Here is a 27,810-nt window from a genome sequence, read left to right on the forward strand (position 1 = left end):
ATCATGATGATGTTATTATCTACCCCAATTCCAACCTCAGATTAGTTAGACTGGTAGAAAATTGGACAACCAGAAAATAAACTAACTTTAGTGGACTCCCATCATTCAATTACTGATCTGCACTGAGCCTATTTAAGCTTCAGGATGTTGTGGAACTACAACTCCCAGCAGCATGTCTGTGAGGATAACTTTCGCGTGGGAGTGTGGAACTACAAGTGAACGCATGCTCTGACAGACATGCTACTACTGGGACTCGGGAGTTGTAGTTCTACAATTCTGCGCTCTGGTTCATAAGATGGAAATGAGTGTGAGGAGGAGGAGACAGAGACGACGAGGTACAGGCTGGTCGTGTGTCCACGCCCCCGGCCCTCCCCTGACTCCGCCCTGGCCCTCCTCTGACTCCGCCCCCTGTTTCCCCGGGGCCGGCAGTGAGGCGGATGACGCAGGGGAGCGGAGCACGTGACCGCAATGGAATGCAAACAATGCGGCGGGCGGGCGTCCAAGTCCATCCCGCTGCCGCGCTGCTGCTTCGTGCACAGCCTGTGTGTGAGAGTGAGAGAGGGGAGAGCAGCGGGGAGACCCCCGGGAACCCGGCCGCAGAGCGAGCACCCTGCGCTGCACATGTGTAACATCAACATGACACGTAACGCTGCTGCCTGCTGCCGGGCGCACTCTGCCAGTCTGCGCTGATGCCCGGCCAGCCGGGGGCGTGCGGCGCCGGAGCGGGCAGGGGACCTGCACTGTGACAGCCTCCAGGACCCGAGGACCCCCCCCGTAAGGCACCAGTGTTGTTAGTAAGTTACTTTGGGCAATGTCATTGTCCCTCTGCTGTACCCTGTGATCTGCCTCATTGTGGTGCCTGCTGCTAGTGTCATGTCAGAGATGTGTGTGCCCTATATAGGGATCATTCACTAACAGCACAAGTGGGGGAATGTGGCACAAGTGCGCCTGTTACTAGGGAGAGTGTGGGTTTGGGGCATAAAATAACGGGCACGTTGGGTCCAGCGGGCGGTCTGCCCTCCTGGGCACATTGGGGGCCTTTCTTAATAAGAGCGGTTTAGAAACGCAAATTGTGTCTGTGTTTTTGGGGCTAAAGAGCGTAAATAAGATTTAATTTTACGGGACGGAGTTATTCTGGAGATGTATCAAAACTAAAGAGGTGGAGACGTTGCCAATAGCAACCAATCAGATTATAGCTATCATTCATGTAGTATATACTATGAAATGACAGCTACAAACTGATTGGTTGATATGGGCAACTTCTCTATTGGTCATCTTTAGAAGGCTTGATACAGCTCCCCCATTTGGGACATTTACAGAGGAGTTCCCCGCTTGGTGGCAGGGCGCTCAGCATTTTTCTCCCTTTAAGAAGAAATGTAATCCTCCACTACTTCTGAGATGCTGGAGACAGGGTCTCATCACTGTACCCATTATGGGACTCACTTTGCACCTTTTAATTGCACTTTGTTTATTGTAATCAAAGGCTTAAAACACTCAAACGTGACCGATATCACCAGAACCGTCTAGACATCTCACGGCCCTTGTACTAGAGAGGTGTGTGCGAAACTAAGCTCCCCTCTATAAAGGGGAGATGTACTAAGCAGTGGAAAAATTGGAGAAATGAGCCAGTGGAGAAGTTGCCCATGGCAACTAATCGGCTGAAAGTATGCAAATTATAAATGTTACTTCAATGCTGATTGGTTGCCATGGGCAACTTCTCCACTGGCTCACTTCTCCACTTTTATCACTGCTTAGTACATGCCCCCCTTAGTGTCCTCTGACCCTCACATGTACAGTATAATAATAATAATTACAGCTTCTGCATTATACACGGCACCAGCTACATGAAGAAGCATTACGCTTCTGCAGATTTTGCTGCCCACAAGTGACCCTTAGTGGGGAATTCAGTTGTTTTTCTCTGTGGCCGCCACTAGATGGCGCCCAATGGAGCAATTTAATTGTTGCTCTGTTCCACTTTAGTCACGGGGAGACATATTTCTGTTCGCAGCCCTTCATGTTGGTGACAAGAAATGTGCGAAAGTGACTCATTTGAGCGCCCGAACTGCATTTTTTCGCATCACGCCCAGAACTTTAGTCTGGTTTAACGATTTTATGTGGATAAATCCGGTACTTCTGGGTGAGATAACAATACAATTGAATTGCGCCCTCCAATCGCCTATCACATTAGGTGGGAGATTGGGCGAGCATAAACAGTTGAATTCTCCAGTGTCTTGTGTGGTTATTACATTCAGGTTGTCACTAGGGAGAAGCTCAGTCATTGTAACCAGTCTCATTAAAGCCTCAGTAGCAATGTCCTATCTGTATTTTAAAGAGACTACAATACCTGTGTGTCTAAATATGCATTTTGTTATGACATTTTAATTGGACACCTACATCATGTTGTATCAGTGAATTCAACTAATATTTTAAGGGCCCCATACACTACAACGATATGTCTGAGGCTGAAGTCGGAGGCGATTTTCCTTGAACTCTCCCGGGAGCGGTTCCATACAATTTGGTACATTTTGCATGCGATATATTGTATGCGATCCCAGCCATGCCTGCGGGAACCGACATATCACGAGTGCAGCACTAACAATCTAGGGGAGCCGATCCGACCCTCACGGGAACGCGGATCGGAAACACCTCCAAAATGCCCGCTTTCACCCGATATATCGGCCCGAATGCCCGAAATTGGATGAATCGGGCATTATTGTTCTAGTGTATGGGGCCCTTTACTTGTGGAAACCAGCAACTTGGAATAATAGGAGCAGATATTTGTGTAAAAGATCATTAGATTTTGTCCACATGGACGTGACAATATTGCAAGCAGCTTCTATCCTCTATTCTGTGACCCTGAAGTCTCCGGAGACAAACATCCCAGGTATGGTGGTTGCTCTTACAGTATGTGGGTGCCTTAGGGCAGGGAATAATGGCGCGGGTCAGATACCGGTCTAATGACTCCTCTGCAAGTGACAGTGACAATCTGACAGCTTAGTTTGCCGGTGGATAACAACAACCATAGTAAAATCCATAACTAGTCTCTGTCTCGTTACACAAGTGACTGCTGTCATTGTCACACAGCTTTTTGCTGCATGTCATTGCTGGTTGCGTCATCTTTACATAAACAGTCTGTACAGGTGTCATGTTGGCATCCCTGTCTGGGAAAAATTTGAATTGAAACCTCTTTATTGTCAACGTTCACCACTGTAGCTGCTTAACGTCCGCCATCCATAACGGGTTGTGCTAAAATCCTACCAAACTGGTATGTACTTCTTATTCCATCAAATGACCATTACTAGCTGGCGGGAAAAAAACGTTTGCCTTTGTGCCGCAGAAAGAAGTGATTCAATTATAATATGCCCTTTACATTTAAGTTTGTTATACACCCTTGTCCCGGATGTGTCCGCCGTGCAGTGGCGCAGAGGCGGCCGTTCTGTATCGTTGGCAATCCAGGTTGATTCTAAAAGGGTCACTGTAATTCTGCTGTCTAAACAATGGTTTGCCTATGCTAGCAATTCTGAAGAAAGGCATCAACCTTAATAAAAGATTGGTTTTAATTATTGTATTTGTTTTTTCTTTTCTTTTTTTTTTCTTCTTTCTTTCTTGCCTTGATTTTGTCTTCTATGCACGGCTTGCAGTTCGAAAGTAAAACATAATAAGCCACTGTGTTTGGTTGGACCCGGATCATTCCTGCTGCATGAGAGGCACACGGGGAATTTTTTTTCCCCCCCTTCTACTAAGACGCTCTGATCGGACTGTAAATTCTCCCCAGCTTGGAATGTGCCTCTGTGACTGTGGAGCTGACGCCAAGAGGAAAGAGGAGGAGGTGAAGGAGGAACTCTAAGTAACTTCCCTAGGAGTGAGGAGACGTCCTATTCCTCGATTTTTGTTCTTTCTTTTTACATAGAAGTCTCTAAACACCGTTCCTCTATGAAAATACCATGCGGTTAACTAGAACGGGGCACGGCTGTGAGTGGGAGACTGGCCAAGGTAACGTATGAAGCAGTTTAGCCTTCTTGCACCGAGGACTGTTTGGATCTAGTGTGTAAAACCAATTTGTCAACATGTTGGACGAGTCTTCTAACCTCCTGGCTCCCTCTAGCAGAGTGATGCTGTGGGGCCTCTTCTATGTGCGGAAGTGTAAAGACTTTGGGGTGGTGTAAGGCTTTTGCTGTAGGTCTGGTTGTGGAATTTTTATGTGGTGTTGTAGAATGACCAGACCCACCTTGCTGGGATTTGTGGTTCTACAACGGCAGGAGGTTCACGTGTTTATTACATTTGTGTCAGACTGACACTGATCCTGGTTGGAGTTATTTAGAAGTGTTTTGGGGTTTTTTTTTGCTCAAAAAGACCAATGAGTCATGGCAATAAGATGTTAATCACACATCTCTTAGGAGTGTGGCGATCTCGTTGTGACCACAGATATGTGTACTGTTCCTGACCCCGCTGGATGCTGCTGTGCTGATTAGCCATTTAATCCTTGGATTTGATGGGTATTTGACACTATGAAGGATAGAACAAAAGCCATGTACTCTGTCCCTTTCTCTTTATGTACGCTGTGCTGTCCGTGTGGGGGAATGTAATCCAGTTTGCATCATATTCCTACCCAGATGTGTTTCTAACCTGTTTCACTGACCCTTTAATGAGCCTGTGAAATGCCTTGCATGCATGTAATTGAAAGAAGATGTGTCAGAGACTTATCCTCAGTGTTTTGTAACCGCTTTCTGATGTTTGTATCCATACTGGTTATATGCTCTGTGACTGGGAAGTCTCATGAATGCTTATTATTTATGGGAACGTGTATTTCAGGTGCGGTGACACAGGTGAATCTCCTTCCTATATCAATATCTATAGTGCTGCACTCTCTTGTATCCGACGACAAGGGGCTTTAACGTTGCTTACATCATATACTAGGAATTTTTTTTTTTTTTTTTGCCTGCAACAGTTATTGTGACGCTGCACAATGTGATGTATAAGTGATCAAATGTAGTCACCACTGTACGTTACAATGGTTGTAGTACCAAATGTGGCGCCCAAGCAGGACTATTCGTATATTTCTGATCGCCACCTCAGGAGGAGAAACGTCTGCATCAGCGGTAATCGCACCCAAACAGCAGAACCATTTAATTACTGCCATCTAGTGACGGGCTCCTAAAGAACAATTGATTCCTTCCCTCTAAATGCTGACATTTTGACTACCATTACAATGATATTTCCAATTACCAGGGGTGATTCAATTGTTTTAGTGCACCCAATTATCTGTCTATAGTGGCAGAAGAGAAGATCCCGGGGGGGGGGGGTGATTGATTTAATTTTTTTTAACGCGCTGATCGTGCCCAGACACACCAGGTTTATTGTTGCACATTTCTTCTCTGCAGCACGGGGGTGGGGGGTGGGGGGGTCTAAACAATTGAATTCCCCCCACAGAGTATAAAGTAAGAAGTTATTTAAAGTGGGGGATGCTTTATTTCTTAATCTTGTCTTTACAAGTTGTGACTATATTTCTAAATACGTTCACAAAGGTGACAAAGGTGACATGTATCAAACCTAAAGAGCACAGGTATAGAAGTAGCTAATAACAACAACTGCTCATATTCTCACTGTCATTTTAGAGAATGTACAGGAAGTAGTCACTAATACCCCTTTCACACCGCACAAATAACCCGGTATTGACCCGGCATATTGCCGGGTCGACACGGGTCAACTTGCAGTGTGAAAGGGGCATAGCCGAAATCTCGGGTCGCCTGACCCGGGAAGTCAACCCGGGAATAAAGCATTGTTATACCCGGGTTGAATACCGGTCAATGGCAGCGTAAACGGGCTCCCGACCCGTTTACTACAGCAGGGAGAGGCGGCGCGGAGATGATCTCATCTCCCAGCGCCGCCTGCACCCCGCTGCCGGCTCTGCCCCCCGCTGCTATGGCGACCCGCCCGGCATATTGCCGGGTCGGGGAAGCCAGCAACAGCGGCCAATGCCGGATCCCTCCCGGGAAGGACCCGTTTCCAGTTCCCGGGTGGGAACCGGCATTGGCGGTGTAAAAGGGGTATTAGTCGTCGGTAATGATAGAGCCCATTATCAACGGCAGTAGGGACGATTGGCCGTCATGTGTACCCGGTTTAAGGCAAGTACACAAATTAGGCAACAATCTTTCGAAATAGAAATGCAACTTACTTTTCAGTGGAACTGGTTATTTGTGTTAGTCCATTAATATATTTACCACACATAATAAAATATGTGGTTTAAACAGTAATAGAATTAGCATGTGACTTCCACAAATGTGTAGGAAATTCTTAAAAACAGCAAGCCGCTTTTTCCCCGAATACCTGCTGTGCATTTTACACATTTTACACTGGAGACCTCCTAGTGTGCATTTAAAAAAAAAGTGCTTTAAATTTACATATGGCCTTTTGCTGATCTCAAGATACAATCATTAACACTTCTTAAGTGAGAATGTCCCATGAACAATCTGTTCTGAAATGTCAAAGCCTTATAAAACAAAATACCTTTGAAATACATTCCTATAAGTGCACAGCCCATACATTTAAACCTGCATTTCTACAACTGCGCACATTAAAACATATCCCAACAGGTTGAAATCGTTTCAAAACAATGTAGCTCCAGTATCGGCGACCAGCGCTGCGTATAATCTCCCTTTGTGTTGCAGCCACCATTCCAGGAACACCATACTCTGCAACATTTTACAGTTAAAAACTGGTACAAGGGGAGTAGCCACGGGTAAAGGGGGCGTGCAACAAGTCAGCACTACACCTTCTATGATACTGGCGGCTGTTCTTGGGGTCTGGGGGCAGCCAGCACTGGCAGGAGAACCAGAGAAGGATGGAGGGAGACACCTGTCACTGAGAAGCGCAGGAGTCCGTGTCTCTGCAGCGCTGCTATAGAAATCCTGACGCCCAGACCCTGTTTTGCCGGTACAGACTATAAAAAAGGTACTGTACCTGCTAAAACGGTACAGTTGGAGGGTGTGGAACACTGCCAGATGCAACATTAATATGTTACGTGATTACATATGTAGCTCACATCAAGCGCATAGTGCCAATATTTCCCATTGATGGCACCACAACATAAAAGATTATGCAGTGGCAGCCATCTTGTCTGCATGACAATTGTACCCGGCCACAGCTGCAGTAAGAAACACGGCAATTGTTTGGAATGTCCTGAGTTATTTACTGTTCCTTGCAGTGTTAAATAGGCAACCCCGAGTATCCTTGGTTGTACATCTATGATAATTCCTCAGCTTGCATCTCCAATATTTGTGCCATGCTGCTATGTCCTACACCCACTTGTTCTAAGACCATTGTATAAGAGATTGATAAAGGTGCACTGAATGAGTGAATGAAAGGAAATCTGGTGCCTGATGGGACCTGAAGTCAGATGTCATTTTATCTGTCCGTCAGGCCAAGCTTCTGGGCAGCTCCTTCAACACTTAGAGGGTTATTCAGAATTGTTGGCAAACCAAAAAAGTTAGCAACTGGGCAAAACCATGTTGCACTGCAGGTGGGGCAGATGTAAACGGGCTCTCAAGACCCACTTATTCACCAAGCCTAGCCAAATCTCATCCTAACCCTCTGTTCCACGCTCTCTATTTTCCCCCGTCTGTGTCACCCCTGTCTGTCTACCCCTCACCTTTAGAATGTAAGCTCTCACGAGCAGGGCCCTTTTCCCTCACGTGCTTATCCTTTCTCTTACTTTAATAATCTTCAACTGCACCGAATCCAGCAGTCTTCTGCCACCTGATACTTATTCCAGTGTCATCTGCTGATGTAGCTATGTTTATTTACCCTGTACTTGTCCTATACTGTCATCAACTGTAAGTTGCTGTTTTCCTGTTTTGATTATTTGTTTATGTGCTCTGTAATTGGGCTCTGCGGAACCCTTGTGGCGCCATATAAAGGATAATAATAATAATAATGATGTAACATGTGCAGAGAGATTTCGATTTGGGTGGGTTAAATTGTTTCTGTGCAGGATAAGTACTGGGTGTTTTATATTTGCACTGCAATTTAGATTTTAGTGTAACACACCCCACCCAAATGTAACTCTCTCTACACATGTTATATCTGCCCCACCTGCAGTGCAGCATGGTTTTGCCCAATTGCTAACTTTTTTGGTTTGCTAACAACTCAGAATAAACCCGTTCATCTGCTGCTAAATAGCTGCTGGCTGAGGATCATGGGGATGTAGTTTAATATTATCTGTATTGTTGAGCGTGCCTATGCGCAATAGTTGAGCTGGCATAATGTTCATTTTAATTATTACGCAGAGGGCACAATTTGGATAGAGCTGCTAGTTATGGCTGACCTGCAAGTTGCAGGGGCCTTGCTGGTGAAACATGTGAGATGCCAAGGACAGACCATTCATACTTTTGAATATATTTATGTCCTTCATACTAATGGTTTGAAACGGTATAACCAGTAATACCCTCACTCTAACTCGCATTACTGCAGAGGTTCTCAATTCTCTCTCAAAGTTCTCCTGGCACCTGTGGTAGAATGAATCGTTACCAAAGTGCCGTCTGGGTGAGTTTGTCACAAGTGGCTGATAATTGAGTGCAGTTGTATTACTTCTCTTCAACACATGTGGTTTAGAGTTCCAACAAAAAAGAAATGCCTTGCCTGTAATATATTATTAAAGTACCTATCCTGTCTTTCAGGTTGAGAATGCGGATCTCCTCATTGTTTGGGATATGTATGACTGGTTACCCCATAATCGCTAATAATCCTATGGTTACCCTGATCTACATAACAACTCTATGCTGAGCTTCATAAACTGGATTAACTATGAGGCCAAAAACTTTCCCTGCAACTACTTATTCTGGGAACAGCAGGCAAAGACTGCAGGAAATTCGTGAAGGATTAAAACAGCCATCAAAACCTCCGGCTCAGGGTTTATCAGTTGGACCTGCTGGTGATGGTCTACTGGACCTCAAGGTTCTGCATGTCAAAGATGCAGGCAGACAGCAGCAACAACAACAACAGCAGCAGCTGCGGCAGCCTGCCAAGTTCGCACCATACCAAAAGGCCCTGCGGGAAATACGCTATTCTCTCCTCCCCTTTGCCAATGAATCTGGAAACATGGCTGCTGTGGAGGTGAACCGGCAGATGCTACAGGATCTGGTGAAAGTGGGCTGTGATCAGGTATGTTGTGGCAAATTATTCAGTGAAGCAATATTGTGTGGCCCCTGTCCCTTTCCAGTGTAGTTTAAGCAATTTCCAGCATCTCCTCTGTTACCAAGTGATAGTCCTCTCCAGCACTGGTGTCTGCTTAATATTTATCTGGACTGGCAGTTCTCATATGGACTAGAGAATGCTTGTTCCCTGTGAGTTGGTACCACAGAATAACCTCTGTACTAACACTACAACAGTCATCATGATAGAGAAATAGAATGTCGGCATGTGCTGGTTACTGGCATCAGTGGCCAGCTGCTGGGACCATATCCAGATGTAAACTTGTGCAGAGACACGCGGTCTGCTGCAAGCCGTAGACTGGCAAAACCTGTCGCAGGGCAATAGTATCCAATGGAAAATGCCTCTGTGGGTCAGCTAAATTCACTTGTCTGACGGCTACTTGAGGGTATATAAATATATATTGACCAGATTGTAGAAATTCTCTTCCAAAGATAAAAACAGTCTCCCTTCTAGCCAGGCTAATCCCTCCGCATTCCAGAGTGCAGTGTATTTAAAGTCTGAGGTCTTGACACGGGTCTTCAGGCAGGATCCAGAATGGACAGGATGTTTTCATGCAAGGTCTGCACCTAGTAGATCTTGTCATTTGTATTACATATTGGTCTTGGAATTCAAGTGTCGGGTTATCTTTACTTTTATGGATTGCATTCCACCGTCCCTTTGATCCTAGTGTCGTGGGTTAAATTATTTGTTTTAGAAGTTTGATCATTCGGAGTCTCAAAGTACATATGAGCTAATTAGTAAACACGGACTCTGGATCTCATTCAGTAAGGATTGCAAAATTAGCAAATCGCAATCCGGCCGATTATTGTTCGACTGCGCATGCGCAGCATTCGCATTGCGCACGCAAGGGTAAAAATAGCGACAGAAATTGCGCACACATCGTGATCGCAATGCAGCCGATGTTTGACTGACAGGAAGCCGGCATTTCTGCCGTTATCTGGGTGTGTCTGGAAAAAAACGCATGAGTGCCCATGCGTTTTTAAGGAGCGTCTGACATCAGCGCTAACCACTTCCAGCCTTTTGTGTCGCAAGAATTGTGGATGACACAAAATCTTCGATGTTCCGGTAATTGCGTATTGTTTTGCGATCAACCCGCATATTGCGACGCATTTGAAATTTCTGCGGTGAGTGTTTTTTTCTCTATTTCTGGGCGGCAACTATTTGATCGCAGCAGCTGCTTTTTATCTGAAACTGCAGTCCTTACTGAATAAGGTCCCCTGTCTGAAATAAGTGATAACATCACCTTGCATCCTTCTCTGTCCCTTATTGTGGCATCATAACGGTGACATGCTAAGAATTTGCATGACCATTAAAGGTTGTTTAGGAGTTAAGGCGGCAATGTTGCATGGCCATTTCTTTCACCAATTTGAATCAACTTGGCCAAATGGTAACTTTTATAAACCTGACTAGGTGTGACTGGCCATTGAGCCTGATTATTTTGTTTGTGTGATCTTTACCCACGTATGGTCAGAGGCGGATTGGGCATAGGGTTTACAGGGAAGATTCCCGGTGGGCCGGCGCACCCGTGGGGCCTGTTTTGTTTGAGGACATGTGGTCCTTTTTATAGACATAATGAATAAGGATGCAAAATAATTTGCATATATGAAAATTACTTTGCCACTTAGCCTGTGATTGCAGATGTTCTTGTGTATGCTCTGTCTGCCTGCTTGGCCGACATATAAGATTGAGTGAATAGTGATTGGGATACGGTTGGTGTAATAAGCAAGAAAATATATCTTTCTAAAGAATTATACAGTTTCCTAAATTCTGAAGGTGTATCATATAATGTGCTCATAATATTTAATTTTATTTCTTTTTAACTTCCCCCTTGATGCTGGACATGCCCACTATCTGGAAAGTCTTGAGGGAGGGTGCTGCTGCCATGGCGCATGGCTAGACCTTACACCTCTGGTGCTGCCCATGTGGGGCCAGTAGTACAAATTTTTCCAGGGCTGCTTTTTGTTCCCAATCCGCCCATGCGTATGGTAATGGGGCTTAAAAGGGTGAGGTCATTTAACACAATGGCCAAGTGACCGTATGTGCATGGTGGTCATTGATGAGACCGAGCAGCTGGATAATAAAGAAAGTGACTGTCTTTAGTTCATGTCGCTCGATGGGTAGTTCTTTGTTGTTTCCTAAACGTTCAGGTCTGGGCTGGTAGCAAACGGGTTAGGTTAGAATGGCTTTGGCAGACATTCTGTGCTGTATCTTTTTTTTTTTTTTCTTTCCCCACTGTAGAATACAAATAGGAAATACATTATTTAAAGTAGCCATCTGTTTTCAGGCCAAGGTAAATAGGGAAAGAACTATTCATTGGGGCGATTCTCCCACTGCTTCCCCTAGGCGCACAAAACTGAGCAATTCAATTTTTGCTCCATTTAGACGCCTGTTGAATGTGGGGGAGACATTTCTTCTTGCAGCCTCCTGAGGTGCAAGAAGAAACGCGTGTCCATTGTTTGGGTGCCTAAACGGAGAAACAATTGAATTGCTGTGTCAGGGGCTTCTATTCATAGAGCAGGGAGCTCGCAAAACAATTGAATTCCTCCCATTGTGTTTTCTTACTAATGATGCCCACATTTGCTTGACTATTGTTACAAGATCTTGTAGCCCCCCCCCCTTGATATACAACATGACATGCTGATACAGATACATACAGCTGACTTACAGTATGTCCGTATAATGCGCCTTAAGCAGTATTTATATATTTATCTGAAGGCACAGTGAAAAGTATTTGGGGATCTCATTTTTTTGTTGTGTAATGTCAAGTGGGGCATAGACCTTTTTATTTTCACTCTTTGCTTACATCTAGTAAGTGCTGTGAAATATTCATATTTTATGCCCACTTTGTAAGTGGAATTACCTTTTTAAGATTTCCTTTTCATTTAGAATCCTTGTAAAGTACACACCAGTCCAGGGCAGCACGGATGGTGTAATGGTTAGCATTACTGCCTCACAGCACTAAGGTCATGGGTTCAATTCCCACCATGGCCCTTACTGTGTGGAGTTTGTATATTCTCCCCGTGCTTGCGTGGGTTTCTTCTGGGTACTCTGATTTCTTCTCACAATCCAAAAATATACTGGTAGGTTAATTAGCTCCCAAGAAAATTAACGGTAGCGTGAATGTGTGTACATGTGGTAGGGTAAGCTCCACTGGGGTAGGGACTGATGTGAATGGACAAATATTTTTGGTAAAGCACTGCAGAATATGGGGGTCATTCCGAGTTGATAACTCGCTAGCAGTTTTTAGCAGCCGTGCAAACGCTATGCCCCCGCCCTCGGGGAGTGTATTTTAGCTTAGCAGAAGTGCGAACGAAAGGATCGCAGAGCGGCTACAAAAAAAAAATTGTGCAGTTTCAGAGTAGCTCCAGACCTACTCAGCGCTTGCGATCACTTCAGACTTTTCCGTTAAGGATTTGACGTCCCAAACACGCCCTGCGTTCTCCCGGCCACGCCTGTGTTTTTCCGAACGCTCCCTGAAAACGGTCAGTTCACACCCAGAAATGCCCACTTTATGTCAGTCACTCTGCGGCGGACATTGCGAATGAAAAGCCTCGCTAGATCTTGTGTAAAACGACATCAGCTGTTGTGAAAGTACGTCGCGCGCATTGCGCCGCATATGCATGCGCAGAAGTGCCGCTTTTTCGCTGCACTGCGAACATTTTTATCTAGCGATCAACTCGGAATGACCCCCAATGTATCTATAAATAGCTGATAAATAATATAGTTGTACTTGGCCTGTAGAAAGGAGTATGGTAGGCCTTTTCTGATGGGTGTGGGGTTGCATTTGGGCATGTACAGAACATCACAGGTTTATGCTGAGGGGGTTTGTAATCAAGAGAATTGGTCATTAGGGAACACTTACATCACAACTTTGGTTTATTTGATCACAACTGTGTGTGGCCAGATTTTATGCGGGTTACAGGAATCCGTTTTCATTGTGGCCACATAGGACAGAGCCTGGCGTTGAGTGTTCAGGCTACTAGTGAACTTGTTTGCATTTTGGGCAAGCGACCACATACAGATCAGATCATTCTCAGAAACCATGCACATGGCAATGCCTACCTAGATTTGCTGTTATGTCTTGGTGATCTTGATGGGTGTGGGGCCAGCATCAGGGAGGTCATATTGGAATGTACATTTGCACAAAATTCTCTATGTTCAATCACTATTGCTCAGTTACTGCATTTACAGTAGGTGCAAATTTGTGCTCGTTCATCACAACCAATTGCAGGGGGTTCACTGCAGATGTTGTATGTATAATTCAGTGTTAGTAATTTGAGGTAAATTCTATAAATTCTCCCTGGGCAGAGTCGTGCACATCTTGTGGTGCGCCTGCCCCTCTCCGTACACCTGCTTTGCTACTGCTCATTACTGCAGTATGGCACCAGCCTATGCACATGATACACATAGAAACAGGTGTGTTTACACTTATGTCCAGCTTGCTACAGCTCACATATTAAGGTTCTCTCCTTTTCACAATAAAGGGTGTCCCTGTAAGTAGCCGGTAGATTGCCATGACCGCAGATCCTGACGGCCACCATCCTATTTCCCATTACACCAGCCGTGACCTGTGGAAGCCTGAATGGAGCAATTTCACGCTTACAATTTATGATTTGCTACAGTGGCCGAGTAATGACTTTTGTAGTATGTAGTTTTGTATCGTGGCTGTGATCATTTAGAATTGTAACATTTTAAAGGCTTTTTGGTATAGATCATACCAGAGCCCCTTGAGCCATATGAATAGGTGCTAGTGAGGAAAGAATCAGCAATGCATGCTGTGCTAGTGAGGAAAGAATCAGCAATGCATGCTGTGCTAGTGAGGAAAGAATCAGCAGTGCATGCTGTGCTAGTGAGGAAAGAATCAGCAGTGCATGCTGTGCTAGTGAGGAAAGAATCAGCAGTGCATGCTGTGCTAGTGAGGAAAGAATCAGCAGTGCATGCTGTGCTAGTGAGGAAAGAATCAGCAGTGCATGCTGTGCTAGTGAGGAAAGAATCAGCAGTGCATGCTGTGCTAGTGAGGAAAGAATCAGCAGTGCATGCTGTGCTAGTGAGGAAAGAATCAGCAGTAATAATAAACAATATACGATGGGCGCTAAATTTGTTATATTGTCAAATTAGAATATTAAATGGCTGCTCACACAAGGAGGATCTGGATGTCCTCCTGAATAAGGAGACACTGCACCTAAAGAATGTAGTTACACGTGTGAGCGCACATATAGTTAAAATATGGTTAATTAGGCTGCTGGTTTAATAGTAAAAAATCTTTTTATTTCTTAAAAACAGGGTAAATAAACATTAACAAAATTAAAAGAACATCACAATGGAAATCACAGAGCGAAATTAAGCATATATTCCCGCTATGGCCAATTGGACTTTATGTAATTAGTATTTTGCATGCATGCCAATAGATTTGATGATTAGTTAGAACAAGACATGGTCCTTAGGTGCAGTCTTAATCATTTAAAGCTGTTTTAATCCCTCCAGGGGATTTTTGTTAGTAGTGTTAGTATTTAGTTGATTAAGCAGAAGAACCAAAAACGTCCCTTAATACATATTGATGGCACAGTCCATTCATGTGTAACAGCTTTCCTCAAATGATATTATATGGTGCCAGCTTATACTGGTTAAAAGTGTGATGCTGATAGATTTTGTAATCAGTTAGTCCCCCGTCGTGACACTCATATGGGCAATGCTTACCCTCCCACTCAGCGGCGGTTCTCGTGTCTGCGGCTGGGCTAAATCACACTGGAGGCATGTAGCTTTGTCCAGCTGAGCGGTGGCACGCTCAAAGCGTGTAGTATGGCAGGGAGCGCTCGGCCGCGTACCGCGGCTTCCGGGTTAGGCGGGGCTTCAGTCTTCCGATGCACTCCACCTGCGTTCCACCTGATGTCAGGTGGAGCGCATCGGAAGCCGGAAGCCCCTCCTAACCCGGAAGCCGCGGTACGCGGCCGAGCGCTCTCTGCCATACTACACGCTTTGAGCGTGCCACCACTCAGCTGGACAAAGCTACATTCCTCCAGTGTGATTTAGCCCAGCCGCAGACACGAGAACCGCCGCTGAGTGGGAGGGTAAGCATTGCCCATATGAGTGTCACGACGGGGGACTAACTGATTACAAAATCTATCAGCATCACACTTTTAACCAGTATAAGCTGGCACCATATAATATCATTTGAGGAAAGCTGTTACACATGAATGGACTGTGCCATCAATATGTATTAAGGGACGTTTTTGGTTCTTCTGCTTAATCAACTAAATACTAACACTACTAACAAAAATCCCCTGGAGGGATTAAAACCGCTTTAAATAATTAAGACTGCATCTAAGGACCATGTCTTGTTCTAACTAATCATCAAATCTATTGGCATGCATGCAAAATACTAATTACATAAAGTCCAATTGGCCATAGCGGGGATATATGCTTAATTTCACTCTGTGATTTCCATTGTGATGTTCTTTTAATTTTGTTAATGTTTATTTAGTCTGTTTTTAAGAAATAAAAAGATTTTTTATTATTAAACCAGCAGCCTAATTAACCATATTTTAACTATATGTGCGCTCACACGTGTAACTACAAGAATCAGCAGTGCATGCTGTGCTAGTGAGGAAAGAATCAGCAGTGCATGCTGTGCTAGTGAGGAAAGAATCAGCAGTGCATGCTGTGCTAGTGAGGAAAGAATCAGCAGTGCATGCTGTGCTAGTGAGGAAAGAATCAGCAGTGCATGCTGTGCTAGTGAGGAAAGAATCAGCAGTGCATGCTATGTGACAGGAAGCTCAGTCACAATAGTGTAAGGGTGGACCAGTTCCTCTGTAAGTTTTTCTTCAATGTAAGCCTCCTCTAATTTCAATAACCTCTCCCCACCCAAAGAACTTTACAAGTAGGAAGGTATAGCAATCACTGATAGGCCGTATCCACACCATTTCTCATTAGTGGTATATTTATTTATTCAAATAAATCAATACTAAGGGGTATATTCAATTGAAGTCTGATCCATTCCCACATTCATTAGTCGGAATGGATCCGACCTGGCCTATTCAATGGACATCTCAATTCCACTTTTACAAAAGTCGAATTGAGATGGGGGGGGGGGGGGGGGGTGAGAGCCGCGGGCAGACGGGGGAGAGCAGCAGTTACATAGCCGCTGCTGTAGCGCTGCTCTCCCCCGTCTGACCGCGGCTCTCCCCCGTCCCTCCTGTCTCACAGCCACCGCTCCGTCCCCGTCACAGCCGCCCTCGACACAAGCACGTGGATCGGCAGCTATTCCACCGATCCACGTGCTTTTCGACAAGCCGAATTCATCGACTTGTCGAAAGTGGTTGATTTACCAGCAATGAGCTCAAACTCTGCACATCTACTGCTTTGTGCTGGCTATGGCCACCATTTCAACAAGCATTTCCCCACAGTGCGCTACAAGGAACGTGGAATGGACCTGACCGGAACAGTAGCAACAGACAACCAACTCCCAGAGGCTTCCAGGACCCCCTAGACCAATAGGGATACAGACGCACACATATCTATATAAATACATACATTTTTAAACTTTAAAACTAATCACGTGTCACTGTGCTGCGCCGTTCTCTCACCAACACTGCAACGCAGCCCAGTATCTAACATTCCCAGCTGCAGTTCTTTATAGGAAATATTTATTATATACATTTCACACCGAGCACTGGGCTTCTACTATTCCCCACTGCAACTCACGTCTTAACTTTTCCTGGTGCATCATTGTACACATAACTTACATGTGACTGCACTCCTTGGTCCTTTGACCCCTGCACTGCCATACGCAATTAAAATCTGAACCCCCTGTTTGTTACAATAAAAACATGTATTTATGAATGCTGTCATTGTGCCATTGAGCAGCCGGAGTGATGAACTGCGTTATAAAGCTGAAGGGCTGCCCAATGTATTGGGGAAGAGGTTTGGATCTGGTGGCTGGCAGAGCTGCCTGAAATTTGGGAGTATCCTGGGCGATGTAGGAGAGTATACAGGTATGAGATGCAGCTCATGACAGCCAGTCAGATATTCAACTGTATCTTCAAATACTAGTAGATAACAAAGGGCAGTATGGATGGTTTAATGGATAGCATTACTGCCTCACAGCACTGAGGTCATGGGTTCGATTCCCACCATGGCCCTAACTGTGTGGAGTTTGTATATTCTCCCCGTACTTGCGTGGGTTTCCTCTGGGTACTTCTGTTTCCTCCCACAATCCCAAAAACATTCTGGTAGGTTAATTGGCTCCCAACAATATTAACCCTAGAGTGAATGTGTGTGTGTACATGTGATAGGGAATATAGATTGTAAGCTCCACTGGGGCAGGGACTGATGTGAATGGGCAAATGTTCTCTGTAAAGCGCTGCGGAATATGTGTGCGCTATATAAATAACTGGTAATAAATAATAAATGACGGAATGTAGTTATGGGTTACAGCAGTTGTTTTTTTCTGTGCATCAAAAATATCCTTTGTTATGTTGAATGGCTGGCTGCATATACCGATATAGAATGAAACTGGTTAAATAGAGCCCACATTCCAGCGCGGAAGTACTGGTGGTGAAGTGTGGTCTTGGGTGGGGGGTGGCCTGATTTTTCTCCAGCTAGTGACTGGGAGAGGAAATGTGTCAGGCGAATTACCAGCATTCCAGGGTTTTTCCAGGGGGGCGTTGTCTCTTCCTTACCATTGAATTGCTTGATCAGAACAAAGCGTGCAAAGAGAATCAAAACTGTCTGCAAACACTGCTAAAACATAAACTGCGATCTTTGGGAATGTCCGGCTACATACGCTGGGGATTGTAACACAATAAAACTAATTTGTTGTTAGAAAAAAAAAAAATGACATTTTATAAAAGTGCTCTGCCGAAAGCCAGCATAAAATCCAATGAAAGTTATTCTAGATTCCATCGCAGCAACAGGTAGTTACAGTCTAGAGTCTAGTTACGATGATAGCACTATGCGCTCCCAGTGAGGATTTATTCTTGGAGTGATAGACAGTGAGAGACTTTTTTGAGGGAGGAAACGGTCAGAAACGTTGGCATGTCATTACCGTTTTGAAGGCGTGTCTCTGCTTACATCGGCAGTCGAAAATATGACACCAGCATTGCAGCTCTCTTCCATTCTGCGAGACCCTGGACTCACTCGAGGGATTAGTGCACCTAGGATTTATGCCAATGTTGCGAATATATGCGCAGTTGCTGAGATTATACGATTGCTCCGGTGGGCATCTGTAGTCGTTTCTGGGTAGCTGCTTCAGTTGCGTTGTTTCTCAAGTCCGTAGCCTGAACAGTCGCAGGCTTTTGCATACAAATCAGAACCAGGCCCTTAATGCGTGCATAGATCTAGTTGGTGCCGCCGGGGGCCCAGAGCAAGTCACAATGATTTTTCCTACAATTAACGATTTTAAGAAACATCAAACTTTTGGGGTAAATGTAATAAGATCAGAGTTCTTCAAGGTTTGGGATTTCGTCCAAGAATGGCCGTATTTTTAAAGCAGCAGTCATTTACAAGGCAAAACCAACCTGGTATTGCCTTGCAAATGATTGCCGCTTTAAAAATGCATCCGTTCTCAGACAAAATCCCGGACCCTCAGCAACTCAGACCCTGAAGGTGTTTGGAAAAAGATGTGGTGATTTCCATAGAAATTACTGCATCTCATTTTCAGTCCTCTAACCTGAATAGTAAAACCCTGCGGCTGCAGGAAAATCCCCGCACTGCAGGGTTTTTGGAATTTCCTGCCGACATTTGAATTCCCCTCTAGGCATTTCTTGTTAGAAAGTGTGGGAGCAGGTCCATACAGTGACATTATGTTTTTGAAGCCCTGCATCAGCATGCATGTAAGAATGTGTTTAAACCCTTATAATGAGCGGCCTTACCTATAAGATGTTTTCTCTATCGTCCTAGTGGATGCTGGGGTTCCTGAAAGGACCATGGGGAATAGCGGCTCCGCAGGAGACAGGGCACAAAAAGTAAAGCTTTTTCAGATCAGGTGGTGTGCACTGGCTCCTCCCCCTATGACCCTCCTCCAGACTCCAGTTAGATTTTTGTGCCCGGCCGAGAAGGGTGCAATCTAGGTGGCTCTCCTAAAGAGCTGCTTAGAAAAAGTTTAGCTAGGTTTTTTATTTTACAGTGATTCCTGCTGGCAACAGGATCACTGCAGCGAGGGACTGAGGGGAGAAGGAGTCAACTCACCTGCGTGCAGGATGGATTGGCTTCTTGGCTACTGGACATCAAGCTCCAGAGGGACGATCACAGGTACAGCCTGGATGGTCACCGGAGCCGCGCCGCCGGCCCCCTTGCAGATGCTGAAGTCAGAAGAGGTCCAGAATCGGCGGCTGAAGACTCCTGCAGTCTTCTAAAGGTAGCGCACAGCACTGCAGCTGTGCGCCATTTTCCTCTCAGCACACTTCACACGGCAGTCACTGAGGGTGCAGGGCGCTGGGAGGGGGGCGCCCTGGGAGGCAAATGAATACCTATAAAGGCTAAAAATACCTCCCATATAGCCCCTAGAGGCTATATGGAGATATTTAACCCCTGCCTGATTTTTCTAAATAGCGGGAGACGAGCCCGCCAGAAAAGGGGCGGGGCCTATCTCCTCAGCACACGGCGCCATTTCCTCTCACAGCTCCGCTGGTCAGGACGGCTCCCAAGTCTCTCCCCTGCACTGCACTACAGAAACAGGGTAAAACAGAGAGGGGGGGGCAAATTTATGGCGATATTTTGATATAACAAAGCAGCTATAAGGGAGCACTTATTATAAGGCTATCCCTGATATATATATAGCGCTTTTGGTGTGTGCTGGCAAACTCTCCCTCTGTCTCCCCAAAGGGCTAGTGGGTCCTGTCTTCGTTAGGAGCATTCCCTGTGTGTCTGCTGTGTGTCGGTACGTGTGTGTCGACATGTATGAGGACGATATTGGTGTGGAGGCGGAGCAATTGCCAAATATGAGGATGTCACCCCCTAGGGAGTCGACACCAGAATGGATGCCTTTATTTATGGAACTACGGGATAGTGTCAACACGCTAAAGCAGTCGTTTGACGACATGAGGCGGCCGGACAATCAATTAGTGCCTGTCCAGGCGACTCAAACACCGTCAGGGGCTGTGAAACGCCCTTTGCCTCAGTCGGTCGACACAGACCCAGACGCAGGCACTGACTCCAGTGGTGACGGTGACGATTCAACCGTATTTTCCAGTAGGGCCACACGTTATATGATTTTGGCAATGAAGGAGGCGTTACATTTAGCTGATACTACAGGTACCACTAAACAGGGTATTATGTGGGGTGTGAAAAAACTACCTATAGTTTTTCCTGAATCAGAAGAATTAAATGACGTGTGTAATGAAGCGTGGGTTGCCCCTGATAAAAAGCTGATAATTTCAAAGAAATTATTGGCATTATACCCTTTCCCGCCAGAGGTTAGGGAGCGCTGGGAAACACCTCCTAGGGTGGACAAGGCGCTAACACGCTTATCTAAACAAGTGGCGTTACCCTCTCCTGAGACGGCCGCACTTAAAGATCCATCAGATAGGAGGATGGAAAATATCCAAAAAAGTATATACACACATGCAGGTGTTATACTACGACCAGCTGTAGCGACTGCCTGGATGGGCAGTGCTGGGGTAGTTTGGTCAGAGTCCCTGATTGAAAATATTGATACCCTGGACAGGGACAATATTTTACTGTCGTTAGAACAAATAAAGGATGCATTTCTTTATATGCGTGATGCACAGAGGGATATCTGCACACTGGCATCACGGGTAAGTGCTATGTCCATTTCGGCCAGAAGAGCTTTATGGACGCGACAGTGGACAGGCGATGCGGATTCAAAACGGCATATGGAAGTTTTGCCGTATAAAGGGGAGGAGTTATTTGGAGTCGGTCTATCAGATTTGGTGGCCACGGCTACAGCCGGGAAATCCACCTTTCTACCTCAAGTCACTCCCCCACAGAAAAAGGCACCGACTTTTCAACCGCAGCCCTTTCGTTCCTTTAAAAATAAGAGAGCAAAGGGCTATTCATATCTGCCACGAGGCAGAGGTCGAGGGAAGAGACAGCAACACGCAGCTCCTTCCCAGGAACAGAAGCCCTCCCCGGCTTCTACAAAAGCCTCAGCATGACGCTGGGGCTTCTCAAGCGGACTCGGGGACGGTGGGCGGTCGTCTCAAAAATTACAGCGCGCAGTGGGCTCACTCGCAGGTAGATCCCTGGATCCTGCAGATAATATCTCAAGGGTACAGGTTGGAATTAGAGACAGATCCACCTCGCCGTTTCCTGAAGTCTGCTTTACCAACGTCCCCCTCCGAAAGGGAGACGGTTTTGGAAGCCATTCACAAGCTGTACTCTCAGCAGGTGATAGTCAAGGTACCTCTTCTACAACAGGGAAAGGGGTATTATTCCACTCTTTTTGTGGTACCGAAGCCGGATGGCTCGGTAAGGCCTATTCTAAATTTGAAGTCCTTGAACCTGTACATAAAGAAGTTCAAGTTCAAGATGGAGTCACTCAGAGCAGTGATAGCGAACCTGGAAGAGGGGGACTTTATGGTATCCTTGGACATCAAGGATGCGTATCTCCACGTTCCAATTTACCCCTCACACCAGGGGTACCTCAGGTTCGTTGTACAAAACTGTCACTATCAGTTTCAGACGCTGCCGTTCGGATTGTCCACGGCACCTCGGATCTTTACAAAGGTAATGGCCGAGATGATGATTCTTCTTCGAAGAAAAGGCATATTAATTATCCCATACTTGGACGATCTCCTAATAAGGGCGAGGTCCAGAGAACAGCTAGAGATGGGATTAGCACTGTCTCAAGAAGTGCTAAAACAGCACGGGTGGATTCTGAATATTCCAAAATCCCAGTTAATGCCGACAACTCGTCTGCTGTTCCTAGGGATGATTCTGGACACGGTTCAGAAAAAGGTTTTTCTCCCGGAGGAAAAAGCCAAGGAGTTATCCGACCTTGTCAGGGACCTCCTAAAACCAGGAAAGGTGTCTGTACATCAATGCACAAGAGTCCTGGGAAAAATGGTGGCTTCTTACGAAGCAATTCCATTCGGCAGATTCCACGCAAGAATTTTCCAAAGGGATCTGTTGGACAAATGGTCAGGGTCGCATCTTCAGATGCACCTACGGATAACCCTGTCTCCAAGGACAAGGGTGTCTCTTCTGTGGTGGTTGCAGAGTCCTCATCTATTGGAGGGCCGCAGATTCGGCATACAGGATTGGATCCTGGTGACCACGGACGCCAGCCTGAGAGGCTGGGGAGCAGTCACACAAGGAAGAAACTTCCAGGGAGTATGGACGAGCCTGGAAACGTCTCTTCACATAAACATTCTGGAACTAAGAGCAATATACAATGCTCTAAGCCAGGCAGAACCTCTGCTTCAGGGAAAACCGGTATTGATCCAGTCGGACAACATCACGGCAGTCGCCCATGTGAACAGACAGGGCGGCACAAGAAGCAGGAGTGCAATGGCAGAAGCTGCAAGGATTCTTCGCTGGGCAGAGAATCATGTGATAGCACTGTCAGCAGTGTTCATCCCGGGAGTGGACAACTGGGAAGCAGACTTCCTCAGCAGACACGATCTTCACCCGGGAGAGTGGGGACTTCATCCAGAAGTCTTCCACATGCTGGTTACCCGTTGGGAAAGACCAATGGTGGACATGATGGCGTCTCGCCTCAACAAAAAACTGGACAGGTATTGCGCCAGGTCAAGAGATCCGCAGGCAATAGCTGTGGACGCGCTGGTAACGCCTTGGGTGTACCAGTCGGTGTATGTGTTTCCTCCTCTGCCTCTCATACCAAAAGTATTGAGAATTATACGGCAAAGAGGCGTAAGAACGATACTAGTGGTTCCGGATTGGCCAAGAAGGACTTGGTACCCGGAACTTCAAGAGATGATCACGGAAGATCCGTGGCCTCTACCTCTAAGGAGGGACTTGCTTCAGCAGGGTCCCTGTCTGTTTCAAGACTTACCGCGGCTGCGTTTGACGGCATGGCGGTTGAACGCCGGATCCTAAAGGAAAAAGGCATGCCGGAAGAAGTCATTCCTACTTTGATTAAAGCAAGGAAGGAAGTAACCGTGCAACATTATCACCGAATTTGGCGAAAATATGTTGCGTGGTGCGAAGATCGGAGTGCTCCGACGGAGGAATTTCAACTGGGTCGATTCCTACATTTCCTGCAATCAGGATTGTCTATGGGTCTCAAATTGGGATCTATTAAGGTTCAAATTTCGGCCCTGTCGATTTTCTTTCAAAAAGAATTGGCTTCAGTCCCTGAAGTCCAGACCTTTGTTAAGGGAGTGCTGCATATACAGCCTCCTGTGGTGCCTCCAGTGGCACCGTGGGATCTCAATGTGGTTTTGGACTTTCTAAAATCTCATTGGTTTGAACCACTAAATAAGGTGGATTTGAAATATCTCACTTGGAAAGTGACCATGCTTCTAGCCCTGGCTTCTGCCAGGAGAGTATCAGAATTGGCAGCTTTATCTTACAAAAGCCCATATCTGATTTTCCATTCGGACAGGGCAGAACTGCGGACTCGTCCGCATTTTCTCCCTAAGGTGGTGTCAGCATTTCATCTGAACCAGCCTATTGTAGTGCCTGCGGCTACAAGTGACTTGGAGGACTCCAAGTTACTGGACGTTGTCAGAGCATTAAAAATATATATTGCAAGGACAGCTGGAGTCAGAAAATCTGACTCGTTGTTTATATTGTATGCACCCAACAAGATGGGTGCTCCTGCGTCTAAGCAGACGATTGCTCGTTGGATCTGTAGCACAATCCAACTTGCACATTCTGTGGCAGGCCTGCCACAGCCTAAATCTGTAAAGGCCCACTCCACAAGGAAGGTGGGCTCATCTTGGGCGGCTGCCCGAGGGGTCTCGGCATTACAACTTTGCCGAGCAGCTACGTGGTCAGGGGAGAACACGTTTGTAAAATTTTACAAATTTGATACTCTGGCTAAGGAGGACCTGGAGTTCTCTCATTCGGTGCTGCAGAGTCATCCGCACTCTCCCGCCCGTTTGGGAGCTTTGGTATAATCCCCATGGTCCTTTCAGGAACCCCAGCATCCACTAGGACGATAGAGAAAATAAGAATTTACTTACCGATAATTCTATTTCTCGGAGTCCGTAGTGGATGCTGGGCGCCCATCCCAAGTGCGGATTATCTGCATAAATTGTACATAGTTATTGTTAACTAATTCGGGTTATTGTTGAAGGAAGCCATCTTTCAGAGGCTCCGCTGTTATCATACTGTTAACTGGGTTTAGATCACAAGTTGTACGGTGTGATTGGTGTGGCTGGTATGAGTCTTACCCGGGATTCAAAATCCTCCCTTATTGTGTACGCTCGTCCGGGCACAGTACCTAACTGGAGTCTGGAGGAGGGTCATAGGGGGAGGAGCCAGTGCACACCACCTGATCTGAAAAAGCTTTACTTTTTGTGCCCTGTCTCCTGCGGAGCCGCTATTCCCCATGGTCCTTTCAGGAACCCCAGCATCCACTACGGACTCCGAGAAATAGATTTATCGGTAAGTAAAATCTTATTATCTTCTTCCTGTTCATAGGAAATGCAGGTGCTGTATATGGCTGCTTATAGTACGTGAAGCACCTTTTCCTTTTTCTTCCATCTGTTCAGTAGTAGACCCGAAACCAGAGCAGTCCTGCAATCTTCCTTCTTAATGCTGACTCATTGACGTGCCTATAAGGAAGAATCTTGATCACAGGATTGTGCAAGCCAAACGCCCAATCTCCCTGTCCACCTGCAGTGAGTGGTGATTGCTAGATCCTGCTGGGTTAAGTCCGCAGTTGGAAATGTTCCATGCACCACGCTACAGAACCTTCAAGCTTTACTATCACATCTGTTTGTATGTTATACTGCATTTTTATAACATTGTGTCTGATGTAGATTATTTATAGATTACAGGTGAGAACCTGCTATTAGGCTTCACAGTACTAGGTATGACGTGAAGAGGTTCTCCTCTCACCCCCGGCACCATCCTGCTTCCGCTGATTTCCCGGTAACGCTAGTCACCGCAGTGGACAATAGTTAATGCATGGAAGAAGCTCAGCACGACACACCAATCATCTGCACTTCCTCTTGCTATTCACTGAACTAGTAGCTGTGTATGGTAAGGGCAGGGGAGGGAATGGAAATATCCTTCTCTTCCTGCTCCTTATCCACTCATGGGATGGCTTTACACCTAATGTAGAAATTACATATTGTATTTAGGGGTTGGGTATGTTACGTCGGCTGCTGGGGTCCCGGCAGTCAGCATACAGGCACTGGGTTCCCGGCAGCAAAATGCCGGCTGGGGGGCGGGTTGCAAGAAAACCCCTTGCGGGTTTGCTGCGCACGCCTACGCAGTTTGCTCGCTACGCTCACCACAGGTCCTATTCCCACTCTATGGGTGTCGTGTACACGCACGAGTGGGAATCAACCCTGCAGGTTGGCTTTCCGACTACCAGCATTTTTAACGTTCGGGATCCCGAGCGCCGGTAACATAACCGCATCCCGTATTTAGGGCCATTACAGTACATCCTATTAATGAAGATCTAGGGGGGGAAGGTTAGTATCTCCAGATACATTTAGACTCGTCTGGAGTTTTATTTTCTGTTTTTGCTTGGTGGGGAAACATCATTTTGTTCATCTTTAAAGGAGGAATTAAATTTTTCCACGTGGCCACCACTAGTTGGAGCCTCATGGAGCAATTCAATTGTTGCTCCGTTCGGGCACAATTAACCGCCAGGAGACACATTTCAGCTTGCAGCCCCTGGCGGTAGTGAGCTGAAATATGCGAAAAGTGACAAGTTTGGGTGCCCAATGGCACTATTCACACTGGGTCCATTAATTTAGCCGCTTTACGTGGTTTATTTGGGGCGCTCGTCACTTTAGATGGGAGATCTGGCATGTTAAAACAATTGAATTGCCCTCTGTATGCTTTCTATAGTGTACTTCAATATTAAACAGAGGGGCCATATGTATTATTTTTAATGCGTTATTACAATTGCACTCAATGTCACTAGATTTAAGGATTTCCATGTCCTTTTAAAAAAAGATTCAACTAAATATCAAACAGTTTCCGAATGCTAATTGGCTTAGTATGTGGAGCGGCCTAAATGATAAAACGTCTTGGGAATTTTATCTGGATTCTTATGTTATGTGTGTCTGCATTTTATTATGTGGCTTTTTTTGTCTTGTATGTATAGAGCTTTGTTTCAGGAATGAGGAACAAAGAAGTTTCGCTGAGTACAGGGTTGTTTATCTGTGCTGGGCAGGTGACAATAGTCCTATTACAGCAAATGGAAGTCTTTATTACAATGATAAAATGGGAACACAAATGAAATAGCTCTATGCATCTGTACTCGTGTGACTCCAAGCAGGCTGTCTGCATCAATGCAGTAACCTAGACTATAAAGTAAAAACAGAAAACACAGGGTTGTAAAAATGTATACTTTATCATAGGGGAAAAATGTGTTTATTGTATTACATAGACGTTTTTATTTTATTTTTTACTTTTACATGTCAGGCTTAGACAAATGGTCCAAAAATTGGAGTTCGGCAACAATGAAATTAAAAACTTTGCCCTTGAGAGCTCACAAACTATACAAAAAGTTGTCTCTACATGGCAGCGAATTGCTCACTGAGGTTTACAAGTAGCATTTCCCTCTAACCGTTTTTACACGATGTGTAACGTGATGGCGTGGTAAAAGGTGAGCAGAAAAGAGACTATACAGCAGCTTTAACAGGTGAGGTATGACTGATCGTACTTGGACGTAAGGTCGACAACCATTATGTCAATGGGGGTCATTCCGAGTTGATCGCTAGCTGCCGATGTTCGCTGCGTAGCGATCATTTAAAAAAAAAATGGCAAAACTATGCATATACTTGGGGCGCAATGCGCACGCGTGGCATACGGGTACAAAGAGCATCGTTGTTTTGCACTGCTTCTAGTGACTATTCCATTCGCACAGCCGATCGCAAGGAGATTGACAGGAAGTGGGAGTTTATCGGTGTCAACTGACCGTTTTCTGGGAGTGTTTGGTAAAACGCAGGCGTGTCCAGGCATTTGCTGGGCGGTTGTCTGACGTCAATTCTGGGACCTTCGTCGCTGCAATCATCACACAGAGTAAGTAACTACAGGGCTGGTCTTGTTCTGCACAAAATGTGTTTGTACCACTCGGCTGCACAGGCGTTCGCACACTTGCAAAGCGAAAATACACTCCCCCATAGGTGGCGACTATGCGTTTACACGGCTGCCAAAAGTAGATAGCGATCAACTCTGAGGGCCAATGTACTTAGGTCGACAAGGTTAAAACATTGACACATTCAGAATGTCAACATTTAACAGGTGAACACCAGAATGTGGACATGTGTTTTTGCTTACTTTAGCCCTAAAAATGAACAAACAATATAGCCGCAATGTGGTGTCAACATGTTTAAATGTTGGCATTTTAACCATGTTGACTAACACCCGTGTTGACATTCTGACTACTGCCATTTAGAATCTGTCAATCTTCTGAATGTCGACTAACTGGCCGGATGCAGCTTTAACACACAGTAAATACAAAAGATTATTGGCGTGTACAGATGTGTATTC

At 45.6% G+C, this 27,810-nt stretch overlaps 1 protein-coding gene across 2 annotated transcripts in view; it reads left to right on the forward strand.

Moving 5' to 3' along the window:
• The first annotated feature begins 441 nt into the window (after nucleotides 1-441).
• Nucleotides 442-27,810, forward strand: part of LATS2 (large tumor suppressor kinase 2) — a 115,465-nt gene continuing 88,096 nt past the window's right edge. The window contains exons 1-3 of one of the 2 annotated variants that reach the window (XM_063951628.1): nucleotides 442-794; nucleotides 3,642-3,993; nucleotides 8,676-9,159. In XM_063951628.1, coding sequence (XP_063807698.1) covers nucleotides 8,803-9,159 — 357 coding nt within the window. In that variant the 5' untranslated portion in view covers nucleotides 442-794; nucleotides 3,642-3,993; nucleotides 8,676-8,802. The remainder of the gene's footprint in view (nucleotides 795-3,641; nucleotides 3,994-8,675; nucleotides 9,160-27,810) is intronic. The other variant, XM_063951627.1, reaches the window with a different exon arrangement.

The sequence above is a fragment of the Pseudophryne corroboree genome, chromosome 2 (genome assembly GCF_028390025.1).
Source record: "Pseudophryne corroboree isolate aPseCor3 chromosome 2, aPseCor3.hap2, whole genome shotgun sequence".
Lineage (NCBI taxonomy): Eukaryota > Metazoa > Chordata > Amphibia > Anura > Myobatrachidae > Pseudophryne > Pseudophryne corroboree.